The sequence below is a fragment of the Blennius ocellaris genome (assembly GCF_963422515.1).
Source record: "Blennius ocellaris genome assembly, chromosome: 11".
NCBI classification, from domain to species: Eukaryota; Metazoa; Chordata; class Actinopteri; order Blenniiformes; family Blenniidae; genus Blennius; species Blennius ocellaris.
Window position 1 is genome coordinate 17,920,920 of NC_137660.1, and position 16,076 is coordinate 17,936,995.

A 16,076-nucleotide genomic window follows, 5' to 3' on the forward strand; every position below is an offset into this window, starting at 1 on the left:
CTGGATTTCAGAGTATTATTTCCGTTTGCCATGGTGTGTCAACCTGGCGACTTGACCCAGGTGATAACGCCTCCTCTGGATAAGAGTATGCATGCTGTTTCATTTTGGAGTATTTGAAGAACTGTGTTGTGTGGCCTGGCCACCTGCAAGCTGTTTGTTTCCTCTGGGCTTACCAACACTCATTGCTCCTGCAGTGAGCGCTGACCTGCCTCACACCTTCCGTCCCTCCGGAATGGGACGGTCGGGGAATTAGCCGCGCTGTGCGCGCGCGTTAAGCCAGTGGTTCCGGGAGCGCGCGCGGATTGTCCACCATCTCAGCCCCTCAGGCTATGCACCTCGCGCGTCTTATCGTTCATCTCCAAGGCAAAGAACTGATCCTCTACGCGCACTGGTGAGTTCACTCATCACTTTCCTTTGATCTGAAGTGTCAATAAAGCTGCGCACACGGCCTGTATAACTTCGGCGATTTATCTTCCCTTGACGCACTGACTGCGTCTTTTTGCGCTTTGGCATAAAGTCATTCGAGAGATCCGGCTGCTGCGGTTGCAAAATATACCACAAAAAGCTTTACCTTTACCAGTGCGTATGTGATCTGAATTCTTCTTATCTGCTCTGGTTGGGGGTGCAGAGGGCGCATTTCCATCGGACCATCTGCGTGCGCACAACTGTTGCGCCCGCGAGCATTTAATCAAACACATATTTATCGAATAAGCGGCTCGCGACAACTGCGCGTGGATTAATTAGTCAAAATGGAAAATAAGTACTTTGATGTCGTTCATGATTTAATATTTTCTGCTTTCACTTATATTAAAAGTAAAAAGCGAAGTAATTGCGTAAAATGTTTGTGGCCCGTGTGGAATTTAAATACAAGAACATTTTAAACAGCTTCTTAAGTTTGTCATTCTATTTTTAAATGATGATTCACTATATACTGATTCCCAGTTTCAAAAGTAACATAACATTGGTGTTACGCAATCTGGCGTGAATACAGGAGAGTTCGAATTAGAAGCCCACCCCTGCTGCCCTCTGCCCGTTAAGGTTAGGGTGAGGGTGCAGCTGAATCTCCAGCTTCTGTTGTTGAGCTGTCAGCAGGCTTACGGGCCTTTAAGCCTCGCGCTCAGACGTGCACGCATTTGCGTTCGTGTTTTGTGCGTACTTTTGCACAACAAGACTGGCGCGCATAACAGAGTTGCGTTTCCCTAATGGTAAAACAAACCAACAACAACAACAATAATAAAAGACTAACTAACAACAACAACAACAACAATAAAAGACTAATTTAATAGCCGTGCAACAAAACTTAACCTAAAACGCATTCTCGAGGAAGGCCCAAGCTACCAAATCGTTCTCTAATTCAACGTGAAACCTTTTACTAAGTGCCATCGATCACCATGCCCGTGCAAGAAACCAACCGGAGACTGACGAACTCTGGGAGCAAACAAGCGTGCAGGACTGCAAGATATTTGCTGACTCGCGAACAGAAGGAGTTAGTAGTTACTGAAGTCTGCAGTCTTTGTGTGATTTTAAAAGAGGGCTGTGAAAGGATGTGTCTGAGACGAATTTCACCTGAAAAAATAAAATAAAATAAATGGTGCATGTCACTTTGCAGAAATATTCACAGACATGCGGATGTCTGTCTTATGTGCTGGATAATATTTGTTTTTTAAAATTACAAAAAAAAAAGAATATAGAAAATCTGATGTCGGTCAACATACATTTATTTATAAAATGTTATTTTCTGATCTGATTGCTCAGAATCTCTTAAAAAGCGTGAAAGCACATATAGTATGGAGTCAGTGACTATTTCAGTGTTGTAAACTATACATGCAGTGAATGATATTGCAGATTCACAGCGTCAGTAATATGTATGTCAGTTTGTGGACATCGACATGAAATCTATATTACCAAAGAGCATAAGCATGAGCTTTTGGTGTAGAAAATATTTTAAATTACTGATCTAAGCAGTAGTATGTGACATGTGGATGATGTATGAGGCTGCATATGAGAGCGAGACTACCTTTTTTGTTTGTTACTCTTCAGAAACATGGCTAAATACATATATAGGCATTTTTGAAACCTCAAAATATTCACAGATTTTCGTAGCGTTTCCTTACAACAAGCAAAACATTGCAACAATTTTTGGAGGCACAAGCCAGCAGGTGGACAAACACTGTATACATTTCCCTGAACTGTTGAACTCTGAGCAACATATTCTCCATTTCGATCTTGATTCTGTGTTTGCTAACACTTGATTATTGGATTATTGTGGATGTGTAGACATAGGGATCAAGGTCATGCCTATAGAAACTGTCTGTATGTTGCTGTGCACACATAACATACAGAGTGTTTCTGTGTTTGCATGTCTGAGAGCTTTCCAGTACACGTGTCAGTCTGTGTGGCAGAACATGTCGTTCAAACCTTCACCAGGACTTTTAGAGTGGAATACCAACTGCTTCAAAACTTGTATCATCTTGTCATTCACATGAGATTTCCAACGGTTTAATTACTTGGTCTAACAGAAAATACAATGTCTCCTTAAGCTCCAACTCGTGCAACCATCAAAATGACTACACTTTGTAACTCAAATGTTTTAATATTTCTGGCCACATAACATTTCAAGAGAGTGGTATTTAAAACCCAGATAGCTTCTATCTCAGCTTTAAAGTGAGCCAAGTCAAGAAGTTTCACAATTATTGAAAGTAGTGAAATGTCTTATTCAAACACAGCACATCTACAAATGTGGGACTCATTGTTGCTTTCTTCTTTTTGTCTGGTGAAACTAGAACACTTTAAAAATGCAGGATTTTTAAGATATTTATTTAACGGTGATTGAAGATCATGCCAAGTTTGGGCAGTTGATGTCAATTTGAGAGCCTGAGCTGCAAAATTATAGGGATTATACTGTACCATGTCAATGTGTATCATTTGCTCCCGCTGTTGCTGTCTGTGGACTGACATGTGCTTGGTGTGATACTCGATCCTTCATCTCCCACCCATTCCAAATCAGCTCAGTCATTCATTCCCACCCGTTCATTCTTCAGCTACAAAGTCCAGCGAGTCCAGCCACCAAATTACCCCAGCAGATTGTAAACTGTGTCGCTTAGATTGCAGTGTGAGCTTAATCTGAGCCCACAGCTTCATTTGGGTAAAAAAAAAAAAAAAAAAAGAAAGAAAAAAAACCTGACAAGACAGCTTAACTTTGGCTTTGATTTGATCTGTCATTCTGAAACGGCCACTGCTGTGTGCTTTCTCTTTGTAAAAATTTGCTCCCAAAAAAACCCCCAAATCTTTATGGGACTTGCTCATAGAACAATAAAGTGAGACAACATAAAAATGTTCACATTGTTGTAAATAATGAGGTTAGTCATAATAAGAAGAGAGAAAAAAGCAATGCCTTTCAGTTATTTCTGATCATTATAAAGCCTAATTGGGCTTTGACTACTTTATTAAAGTTAATCATTCAATTTTAAATAAATCACTATTAAAAAATGTTTTCAGAAAATATTCAATAATCCTGATTTGCTTTTTAATAATTCCGGTTTAATATGAAGAGGAGAAATATAAGACTCCAGTTTAGAATCACAATGTTAAGCATCAAATAGAAATTAAAGGCTCATAAATTTTTTGTAATCTATATGTGTATATAATTACTCAGTTTTAATTTTTTCATTATTGCTCCTGGAGGATTGCACTTTTAGTTCTATTGTGCGTGCATAACGTTATTGAAGTTGTTATCAAGAGAGCGTATTCTGCTCTAAAATCGGACTCCTGGAAGACGAATGGCTCCACTGTTGATTGAATCCTTTGACCAAAGATAGCCGCAGCTGTTTATTGTTCGCTTACACTAAACGCCCACTTTGCTTTTCCTGTTCCAATAGAGGGATGAAACGGAAAAGAGTGTATAGCCTTCACAACAGCAATGAGTGAGTCATCGTCCTTTCACTCAGACAAGCTTGTTTCGTTGGCCCGATCACTGTCCGGGCTCGGGCTCGACGCCGCCAATGGAGGCCCTGTCAACTCACCTGACAGCAATGAGCCTCCACCTCCGGTATGTTTGCCCTTCCAGCTCTTTTCCCTAAAAATCATCCAGTCTCTTTGCTTAAAAGTATAATCATCCATGTTTGTTTGTCAGGAGTCCGGCATCGAACTCGGCCCTGGGCTCTTTTTTGCCGACGGAAAGAGAAAAGTCGACTATGTACTTTGTTACAAATACAAAAAAAGGATGTTATCACGGCCACGTCTTTCCCTTACATCGAATGGGAGTATACCGATCCCCTTCCCAATGCCAATACCGATGTCTGGTCAGTGGGACACAGAACCAGAGTCGGGGGAGGCAAGTGCACCAGCAGGAGATGTGGAGGAGTCGAAGCTGTCTGAGGAGGAAAAGGCTTTGATGAGGGAGGAATTTGAAGAAGGACTGCTGGAGGCTGGACTACAGATCGAACGGGACAAGGAGGTTTGTCTTTCCTTTTCGTTGAGTGTTGTTTTTGCACTTGAAACTGTATCTGTGAGTCTGAACTGTCCATCAGCAATGTGCTTACAAATCCTGCGATGGGACTGCTGCCAAACAGGTTGAGCATGAGGCTCAACCTGTCCCGTGAGGGCAGAAGACATGCTGTCACTCAAATTAAACAGAGAATGTCTTGATATCGGTGCTGTATTCGAATGGGTTGGTTTTAATTTAGTGAGATGATACAGAAAAAAGAATGACTAATAACACAGCAAATATGCGATACATTTTTGTCACACAAAAATGTGCAAATATGCGGGTATAAATGTTTGTGTGTGTTTACAAATGCCCGTGTGTGTGTGGCCATACATAATTGTGAGTCTGTGTGCAACTTCTGTGTGAACTCAGCTCCTGCTGCAGTCAAGGATTAAGACCAGTGAATGTAAGTGTGAAGCCAAACGCCAGATTATAGGGCCTTATTAGACAGTGATCCACGACTCGGAAGTGCATGTGCCAGCACATAAATGATTATGGCGGTCACTTGTCAGTTTTCCATGTGCTGGATGGCACATTCAAATTTCTTAATTCACACTACATTGTTTTTGTATTGTAAAAAATATCTGTGTGAGAAAACAATGAACTCGGTCATGTGTAGTCTTTAAAATAAGGACGTTAATTGTGTTTTTTGTTAACGGTCAGACAAACTTTGATATCCAAAACATCTGAAAGGCCTATCAAGGATGAAAACCATCCTTGGGAAATGGCAGGAACACATTAAATATATAGCAGATGGTGTTTGAGCTCTGAGCACTGAGTCCAAACACTGTGTTCACTGCAGTGATTACACGAGCAAGCTGGAAGTCGGTGAACTAAAAGCCAATGAAAAGACGGAGTGAGTTATCTGTCTTTTCTCACATGATCAAAAATGTCCATTGGCGGCATTATGGAGTCTTCGAGTTATCATTTCAGCAGTTATAAACTACATTTGTCTCTGTCATGGAATGGATGGGCTTGACATAATGAGATTTCTGGCAAAAGAGTCGCCTTACACCGCAAAGTCACACACTAACAGGTTTAGAAGAGGCTCATTTGGCTCCTACAAGGAAGGTGCCAGTAGTAATTAAATGCTAAGACAAACAATGTGAGGGCAGCACATGCTTAGTCTGAATAAGCAAGTGATGCTAATGATGATTCACATGGCTATGGACAAAAAAATTTTTTTGTCAATATCATTGAAATATTAACTATATTGTTTGTTATTTCTACCTATGCGTCTGTATATTATTCAAGCATTTTTTTTTTAATTGTATGTGTTACTCTATAGATTTCAATGTGTGACATTTATGTTCACACTGCTCAGTTTGTGGTGATGTGTGGGTGTGTGTGTTTTTGTGCAGAGGGTAAATGGTATCAGCTTTATTCGACTCCACATCCCTTGGTCTATACTCAGTCGAGAAGCGGAGCTGCAGAAGATCAAGGTCGCAGTGAAAAAGGTCAACTCTTCACACGGTCGCTTTGCTTTCATTTTGCTATGCCAACTCGAGCTGCTTCTTTTAGTTTTCTTCAACAACGATAAATTCCAATCTTGGTCAGATTGAGTAGCTTTGATCAGGTTGTTTTTCACGCTTACTTCCTTGGAGCAGAAATGTGAACTGCGGAAACGAACGGGCATCGCTGGGATATGGGATACTGTCGTCACCAAACTCAACACACCATTTCAACCAGACGTCCCTGATCTTGACATCCAGAAAGATTCCCAAACACATACCCGCTTCAAAACCCTCAAACATCCTTTTATCAGAGACAAGCTCAAACTGTGAGTAAAAACACTGACATCTCAGTCAGTCTTGGCTGGAGACAGATTCAACACCCTGATATTTAAATTTTAAACACGGTGGAGTTCTTGTATGATTTAAACTTGCATGCTTCAATAATCTGTTTTAATGTAAAAAAAAAAAAAAATAATAATTTTTTTCAATGTCTGCACTTCTGCCTTCTGTAATTTCCGGCAGGTATGACATCCAATCAACAGAAACTGTTTTCGACAATGCAACTCGGAGCAGAATAGTGAGTCCACAAACTTCTCATTTCCTGTGAGTGATATTTACATCACTTCACTTATTTTCTCACCATGCTTTCTGTGCCATCTTTAGGTTGCTGAGATTATTACACGTACTAACTGCAGACGCACTTGCCAAACTTCTGGTGAGATCTGATTCTGGTTGTTCACTTTTTGTCCATATTTTTTCAGTTCACGCTGACGGTCATTTTCATTTTGCGCCACGTTGTGTTGGCAACATAAGTGACACTGTGTAATGATCCCTTTTTATGTCATCAAGGCATCAAGTCATTACTGGCTCGGGGTGTCTACGTTTCTGCCTTCCCCCTGCATGATGTGAGCAAAACCACAAGAGCAGCAACAGTGGATGTTGTGTAGCCTTTGTGTTCTACTGTTATCTTGTTTGTAGTTTGAATGTTTATGGAGAAACATTCAATCAAAGAGATATACTTTGCACATTTAGCCACGTTATCTGGACATTTTTTTTATTTTTTTATTTAGGGGTCATTCACAAGGAGAGGACAGAGAGATCAGCGGAACGACAGACAGGTGAGCTGAGTGATCTCTCATGAGGGATGTATTGGAAATTTCAAGATGTGTCTTGTTGAATACCTTAAGATAATGTCCCTGTTTCTTCTTCAGCGAACAGGTAACACTGTTAGAGGCCATTATTGATTTTTAACAGGCCAACACGTCGATACAAGCTCACATCCATTGCATATCATCTTGGAAATATATTTTTTGTGATCTGCTGATATATTTATTAATTTGTAATGTACTTTTACTTGACTTTCAGCTCCTCCATGAAGAATGGGCTAACTATGGAGTCATGCATAAATACCAGCCCGCAGACCTGATTAGGTATTGAGTTAAATGAGTTCCTCTGTGACAAAATAACTATTTGTAGCTTGCTCTTATGGTTGTATTTCAGATTATGTTAGGCAGTTGTTTAAGTTTAAAATAGTAATTTTATCATCTTAAATAGTGCGCCAGGTAAATTTCAGGCATGGTTGTCATAGTAGAAGACTTGTGTCAAAACACATTCGTTTTGAATCATTGAGAATAAATGCTCACGGTATCTGAAATGGCTCCTGTTAAAAGTTGCATTTCAAAATGTGAATGTTGTCTCTGTGTTTGCAGGAAATACTTTGGTGAACAGATTGGGTTGTACTTTGCCTGGCTGGGTGTTTACACTCAGCTCCTCATCCCTCCCTCTGTACTGGGCATCATTGTCTTCTTGTACGGCATATTTACTGTGGATGATAATGTGCCAAGGTGGGTACCAGTGTGCACTTATCCTGCTTTTGTTCCATTTTCCCCCAAAATAATTTTTTTTGTTGTTGTTTCAGTCAGGAGACTTGCAACGACAACCTGAACATCACAATGTGTCCGCTCTGTGACGGTGTGTGTGACTACTGGCGTCTGAGCACGGTGTGCTCACAGACCCGAGCCTCATACCTGTTTGACAATGGAGCCACTGTCTTCTTTGCCATTTTCATGTCTCTGTGGGGTAATTATAGATTTTAAATTGTACATTGTCATCTGACGTGCAAAAGATATTTTGATTTTGCGCTTCATGCTGTGTCTTCTCTGCTACACATAATGTTGTTTCTTTGAGCGCGTGATACCTGCAGCCTTCAGTATTTGTTTTCACTAATTCACCCTCACAACATTTGAACCTAATGCCCCCTAGGTGGCAGCAAAATCAGTGATACGTTACAAATAACTGAGGCTTGGAATGTTTTTTTAACATCACTTTGTTGATTTGTGTTCGTTTTTATAGCTGCTTTATTCCTTGAACACTGGAAAAGGCGACAAATGTATCTGAAGCATTCCTGGGACCTGACAAGTTTGGAGGATGAGGAGGTATTGTCATAGATTAAACAATACCTTTGAATGTCCATGTTGTAAACAAACACACACACACACACACACTCACACATGATAGAGTGGACCCTGCCATAGCCTTCACTTTTTTTTCTAAAGCTAAATGTTTTCTTAGGTTTTGTTTTCATGTCTTGTCTCCTAAGTCGGTCAGGGTAACAGGGTCAACCTCGTGACCTCGGCCGGCCATGACCACATGCGTGGTTGGTTTGCTTTGAAGATTATCATGTGTCTTCTATCAGGTCCCTCCCCTCAACACACACAGACGCTTGGTCACACGTACTTGCATGCTTTAATAAGGCGTTACCAAGTGAGGGGATGTTATTAGATTGATCTGTTCTTAAAGGGCACATGGTGGATAAGATGACACTTGGGGTCATAACATAAACAGTCAATACCTAATACGACTATGTGTCTCTGTCTCTTTCATTTACCTGTTTCTGCTGGCCGAAGGAGCGAGTCCAGGTGGGCAAAGTTTCCATATTCCTATTTACAATAAGATGCTCTCTATTTATGTATTTGAGCTTCATCCATTTCACAGAATATTTCTGTCCAAGTGAAAATGTTCAAATGCTGTTGATACAGTTTTTATTGTCATTTACTTTGGTAAATCAAAAGTTGTTAAATAATGTGCTATTACTTTCCTTGTGCTGGATGTTTATCTCTTCTTTCTTCTTTACTTGTCCTCCTATTTATATTAGCTTTATTGCTTTTTGTACTTTACTTTGTTGTGTTGGTGAGATGGGAATTTATTATAATGTATTTGTTCATCCCATTACATATTAGAGGAGCACATATTTACACATATCCAACTCTTGTCGCCAGTGCCACTATTTGTTTGAATGGGTCAATACATGTCATTCTTTTAACTGAATTGTTTAACTGGTTGAACCTGACATTAGACAATACTGAACTCCCACATGGTCATTAAAAACCAAAGAAGCCTCTTGGATGAGAATAGAAATTGTCTTGTAGTTTCCTTCATCACAGGAACTAGATTTACCATGAAGAACTGTGTTTCATTGCTGAATTGCAGTCACAATATCATACATTTGAACAACTACAATAACATAGTGTGATATAGATCTTGTTGCAATAGTCGATGTGATTAATTACTTTGATGTACATCTGTTGTGAGTAATGTCTGTGCATATCTGTGTGTTCACTGCAGGAAGAGATGAGGCCCGAATACGAAGAAGCTCTGCAGGAGAAGAAAGACAAAATGAAAGTACAGTCTAAAAAGAAGGTAATATATTCATTTAAAAATTCAAAGTCAATAAACATTTCTCACACAAACGTAGTGTTTTTCATAGTTCTTGTTTTGACGCTGTTGCAGCTAACTAAAGCTCGAGATGGTGTTGATGGAGAAACAGACCAGATGCTGGCCTCCCAGGTATCACTGCACTGCTCTGAGTGACAGGACATTTTGTAGACAGGGAAGCTGTGGCGAGAGGGCAGGGATGTTACATTGACATGATTTTAACTTTATTTTGACTGCCAGAGGATATATGTCTCTTTAATTTATACAAACCACAGTTAAACTAAACAAATGCCCTTAAAACCAATATTAGTTAAGTTAAGATGACATTAATACAGTCCAATTGTGTGCGCATGAGTTTATGCTTGCATTTAAAGAACCACCCCTCTTACAGTGAGTGGCTGAGTCCAAAGCAGCTTACCTGCCTGAGATTAGCCCAGATTACTGATAGAGAAAAAAGGGAGGAGGGAGAGGAAGAAGGGGAGGGGATTTCTGTCCTTTCAGATGGCAAACATGCACCTGTCAGACAGACAAAATAGTGTGTGTGTGTGTGTGTGTGTGTGTGTGTGTGTGTGTGTGTGTGTGTGTGTGTGTGTGTGTGTGTGTGTGTGTGTGTGTGTGTGTGTGTGTGTGTGTGTGTGTGCACAACATGTGCTCAGTAGTACTGCATATCACATACTGTTGGGCATGCGCTAAAACGTGCATGTGTGTGTGTGTGTGTGTGTGTGTGTGTGTGTGTGTGTGCGTGCGTGCGTGCGTGCGTGCGTGCGTGTGCGTGTGCGTGCGTGAGTGTATGTACACCTGCCTTGTTTGCAATTAAAATGCATGTTTTTGGTTACAGCAGGAGCCTGAGTCATTGGACATTGAAGATCACCTGCCAGGCTATCTTATCAATATGTCCACCTTACTATTACTGGTAATGCATCCATTCTCCACACCTTTTTTTTTTTAAATCCCAAACTTTACTGAAGAATTCTATTGAATAACAGCTGAGGGCAGACATATGTATTCATGTTTCACAATATCAGCAATTGAACAAAAGCCTGTTTAATGTTTCCTCTGTTTTACACCAATTCATTTACATAATTGTGTCAATCTTCTCAAAGCGAAAGGTCCGGGCAGTTGTTTTGTGAACAACATTCTCACAGCGAGAATATTGCATGTTTCTTTCCTGTTAGTTTGCCTGTTCTCTTTATGTATGCGTGTGTTTTGTATGTGGCTTCTTCCCACAGGCCCAAAAAATGTTGCTGCAAAATTCACATGCACTTCAGGTTAATGAGTAACTCTAAATTGCTTGCAGGTGTTATTGAGACTGTGTTTACTCTTTAGTGAGCTGATGACCTGTCCAGGGTGTACAATGCCTCAATGCCTTCAACCAGCTGGGATGAGCTTCAAAGCTCTGTGACACCCAGTTGTATAAAATGGCATTGAAAATACAAAAGACAGAAATGTCATAAATTTAGATTTTCACACCACAATCCTGTTATTTTAATTTAATGTGGTTTGCATGTTTGTTTTGCTTTTTGTGCGTTCAGATCTTCGTGACCTTCTCAGCAGTGTTTGGAGTGGCAGTTTACCGTATCTGCATGTTGAGTGTGTGGTCTATGAACCCTGATCCTGAAGCCAAGGCCAGCGTGAGGATGACCGTCACCACCACAGGCATCATCCTCAACATGCTGGTGGTTCTGGTGTTGGAGGAGGTCTATGGAGCAATCGCTGAATGGCTGACCGAGCTCGGTACTGCAAAGGCTGAGACAAAGTCAACTATGAATTAATTGTCCATCTGGCTTTTTCAGCTAATGTGAAACAAATTTTCCAAATAAGGTGACAAAAATGTCACAGTAACAAGACTATAGATAAATTGTCCCACCTGGCTACATGTACATTTGAAGGCAACTGAAAGACAAGTGTGTACAGGTTGTGAGCTTTGAGACATAAGAATGAGCCAGACCTCACATCAATGGGGACGGGACGTCTTGTGGCTCTCCCAAAAATTTCACAAGATAGATTGGACAAGTACTCACTTTGTGAGGTTACTGTCTGAGGATACTGAAGGTTTTCATTCGGAGTCAGCAGGAGAGACGGGAATGGGAACGGGCACATTGAAGGGTCAGCTCATGCTGAAATGTTTGGGGGGAAAGCGAGAGAGACGAGGCTGAGATTTTTGGACACGTATGTCAGAAAGATAAAGGTAATGTCTGGAAAAGGATGCTGAGTGTGCAGCTGCCAGGAAAAAGGGGGAAGAAGAAGCTCACGTAGGCAGTTTAAACAAGGAGGATACGTTAGTGTATTTTAATAAAATGATCCACTGTGGCAGTCTGTAATAGGAAAATGCCGCAAGAAGAAGATTTGCTGTTCACCGTGTTGTATCGACATATTTTATTAAGACAGTCCTGAAACCGTCATTACAAACATCATTTGTTAATGTTTCATCTGTGTGTTTTAGTTAGAATACTAAAAGAGACGAGATTAAATACACTTTAACAGTCTAAGATCACATATGCTAATATGAATAATGTGTTATCCTTTCAACAGAGCTTCCTAAAACAAAGGAAGAGTTTCAGGAAAGGCTGATCTTTAAGTCATTCTTCCTGAAATCCATGAACGCCTTTGCACCTATTTTCTATGTGGCCTTCTTCAAGGGCAGGTGAGTAGCTACATGTGTATTTTTTTGTTCACTTTCGTCTCCACCCACCAGTGTCATTCGTTCCTTGATATTTATGCTCCCGTCTCCATGCAGGTTTGCTGGGCGGCCTGGCGATTATGTTTACGTCTTTGGAGATTATCGCATGGAGGAAGTGAGTTCATCTACACCCTTTATGCATTATTATTTATGTGGGAGGTAAAAAGAGCATCTGAATATAAAGCAAATGTGTGCTTTGTATCGCGCAGTGTGCTCCTCCAGGCTGCCTCATTGAACTGTGCATCCAGCTCAGCATGATCATGCTCGGGAAACAGCTGATTCAAAACAATGTGTTTGAGATTCTCATTCCGTATGTACATGTTTGCATTTCACTCGACAGATGATGCATGTTTTTTTTACAAAACTGTTGATATTTCACTTGATTCATTCATCTAAATGTTCCACTCTAACTCAATTGTATATCATTCATTTGCAGGAAGCTCAAAAAGATGTACAGAACTTACCAGGAAGAAAAAGGAAAAAAGCAAGCGGCAGAATCTGCAGAGAATGAAACGGAAGAGCAGAGGCCTCGGCAGCAGTTTGATAAAGATTTCACCCTTGAACCCTTTGAAGGCGTCAGTCCAGAATACATGGAAATGAGTGAGTTCATCCTGATCTTCTCTTTCTTCTTTTATACGGCATAAACCGCTGTAGTCGCACAATGTTGTTTTTAACACGCTGTGCATGTGTGTGTTGATGCATGCAGTGATCCAGTACGGATTTGTGACTTTGTTCGTGGCCTCTTTCCCACTGGCGCCCGCATTTGCGCTGCTCAACAATGTCATTGAGATTCGCCTCGATGCTTCAAAATTTGTTACTGAGATCCGGCGACCCGATGCTGTCAGGTGTAAAGACATAGGTACAAAAGTCACATTGCACACACTCTGTTTCTGTCTGAACGTTAAAGAAACTGTCCTGTGACTTTCTTTTTTCTCAAACTAACTCTTCATTTTCTTTCTTTTGCACAACTACAAACATCAAACACATTCACACATAAACATGAACGGACGCTCTTCCCTCTCGCTTTTCTGTCCTTTTTTTCCCCCTGCACCTGCTGCCTGCAGGGATTTGGTTCAACATTCTCGCTGGAATCAGCAAATTCTCGGTCATTACCAATGTAAGTGCACACGTCTGTCTGTGCGTGCATGTGTCTTCATTCACTTTGACTTTTGGCGAAGACCCTCTTTATGAAGTCATCATATTGTTTTGAGACCAATATAATGAAAAATAATTCCATACAGTCTGTAGAACATTCATCCATTCATTCATTCATTCATTGATTCAATGTCATAGTCAAAATCCAATCTTGCTTTTCCATCTTTTATGACTGTCTAGTCCTAAATTCGTTTTTTTTTTTTATTATTGCACTTGTACTTCACCACCAGCCAAACAGCAAAAACCTGGTATAAGACATATTGAAGTAATGGAAAGATCACCACTGCAGTGACTGTGGTATAAAAAAACAGTAAAAAATTCGGCTGATTGATGCTAAATTACTGAATATATCGTTGAAAAATGTGTCCAGTACACATACATTTGTAGGTAAAATCACAGATGTTAGATTATTTGTGGTTTGGATGTTTTTAAGCTGTACACTTTGTGAAGTTCAAACAGTTGCAACCCATCAGTGGATCAGGATGATGTTTCCTCACTAATATTGTTAATGCTGCTCTTTGTTTGACTTCCCAGGCGTTTGTCATCTCTTTCACATCCGAGTTCGTTCCACGAATGGTTTACCAGTACATGTACAGTGTTAACGGCACCATGAGTGGCTACACAGAGCACTCACTGTCTTACTTCAATGTCAGCAACTTTCCACCTGGCTCTGCACCCACGACGACCCTCCTCACCGGAGTCGCCATGTGCAGGTAAAAGTGACTCTCTTAACCTTGGCCTCACCTGGAATCTCCTGTAAATCCTTCAGCCCAGCAGATTAACTCTTCCTTTACCTAAATCGGAAACTTGTTTGTTGTCTGAAACGACAAAGTGACTTGCTTTGAAGGGATTTACGGATGAAGATCTTTCCAGGAATGACCAGATATTTATCCAAGTTCATTCAAGTGGATGTAAGATCCTCTGCTGAGACTTTGGCTGGTTGTTTTTTTTTTTCATTTGTACTTTCAGGTATAAGGACTACAGAGATCCACCATGGGAACAAGATTCCTACACGTTCTCCAAACAGTATTGGTCTGTCCTGGCAGCAAAGCTGGCCTTTGTAATATTCTTCCAGGTATAACTCTTTAATGTGCTTTTAAGGATATTTGTACATTGTGATGGGCTGGTTACCTGTCCACCTGGGATTGGTATTATAATGGAGAAGATGGAGGGTGTGAACGGAATGAACAGAACTGCTTTTCTCCTCATCTCTGCTCTTTTTTCCCTTGTAGAATTTCGCAATGTTCTTGAGCATGTTGGTGGCCTGGATGATCCCAGATGTTCCACGATCTTTGCGGGAACAGCTGAAGAAGGAGAACATGATGTTGATGGAGTTTCTGCTGAATCACGACCAACAAGCATGTGCCAAAACTCAATCCCCAAATAACTCCATCTCCCGCTTACCCACCAACATTGAAATTGTGGTGGAGGCGCCACCAGAAGAACTAGTAGTGCATAACATTGACAATGAGGAGGAGGAGGAGGAGGAGGAGGAGGAGGAGGGAGAAGTCGGGGTTACGATTGATGTGGATAAACAAGCGAGTGACAGTGATCCAGATATTGGAAAGTCTGTTGAAGAAAATGTTGATGCAGTGCGAGGAGGTGAAGGTGAAGCTAAAGATGAGGAGCCAGAAAGAGGAGAAATGGAAACAAGTGAAGAGGTGAAGGAAAAGAATGGAAAAGATTGTAAAGAGCAAGAAGGAGGAGAGGAAGAACAAGGAAGACAGCTCGATGAAGAACATAATGAAGATGAAGCGAAGGAGGTCGAGATAGAGAATTTCACAGTGGATCTGGACTCCTTCATGAACGAGTTGGGTCTTTTAGGTGAGAGAAAAAAAAGTTGGATTTTTCAGATCCTTCTATATGTTGTCTGTGAAATCAGTCAGTTTTAATTGTATATTGCGTGTTTTCTGTTTCTTATCATATAGATGACGACCCCATGCCAAGCGCATCCACAGACATCGAGCTTCCTCGCTCAGGCTCCAAACAAGAATGCCAGAAAGAAAAGGAACCTGTGTCATGCCCATCATCTCAAAGAGGCTCATCCCATAGTCTGAAAGGCTCCAGATCAGAGATCACAGCATCAGATAGTGAAACGAGGATCTTCTCACTCATCGCTCCTCCTCCCAGAGAGCCAGGCTCCAAGGCAAAAGCCCGTTGCTCCACTCTGCCTTCCCGCCACAGAGGGGCTGAGGCATGTTACAGCTTGCCACGGCCCAGCCACTCCACCAGCCTCACAAAGTTCCAGCAATCGGCCACGCTCATTCCGCTGCTTCCCCTGGGCCCGTCATCATCTGCTTCCCCCAGCCCTTTCTCCCCGCCACAGACACCTGCGTCATCGACGTATTCACCACCCCATCAGTCCCAACAGCCCAAGCCCCAAACTGAACTATTTGTGCTGAAAGGCCCTCCACCTCAAAAGCCACGCTCCAGGGGCAAAGCCCGATGCTCAACACTGCCTCCCCGGCAAAGAGTACCGGGACCCGAGGAGCACTCCACAAAGCCTAGCCATTCGACCAGCTTCACACAGCTGGGAGACCGCATCCCCCCTTCCCCCAGTGAACTGAAGCGCAACACACCAGTATGA

General features: G+C 41.4%; 1 protein-coding gene across 1 annotated transcript; it reads left to right on the forward strand.

The window, feature by feature from the left end:
- Positions 1 to 324: 324 nt before the first annotated feature.
- Positions 325 to 16,076, forward strand: ano2a (anoctamin 2a; the record flags this gene model as incomplete). Its single annotated transcript, XM_080504839.1, has 27 exons — positions 325 to 391; positions 3,879 to 4,048; positions 4,133 to 4,456; positions 5,848 to 5,943; positions 6,094 to 6,266; positions 6,463 to 6,517; positions 6,604 to 6,655; positions 6,790 to 6,845; positions 7,011 to 7,058; positions 7,306 to 7,370; positions 7,650 to 7,784; positions 7,859 to 8,019; positions 8,293 to 8,375; positions 9,565 to 9,639; positions 9,730 to 9,786; positions 10,493 to 10,567; positions 11,187 to 11,388; positions 12,187 to 12,298; positions 12,392 to 12,449; positions 12,544 to 12,644; positions 12,771 to 12,934; positions 13,041 to 13,193; positions 13,399 to 13,451; positions 14,024 to 14,202; positions 14,459 to 14,564; positions 14,722 to 15,313; positions 15,418 to 16,076. The coding sequence occupies exons 2-27, from the start codon at positions 3,920 to 3,922 to the stop codon at positions 16,074 to 16,076; spliced, it is 3,963 nt and encodes a 1,320-aa protein (XP_080360965.1). The 5' UTR covers positions 325 to 391; positions 3,879 to 3,919.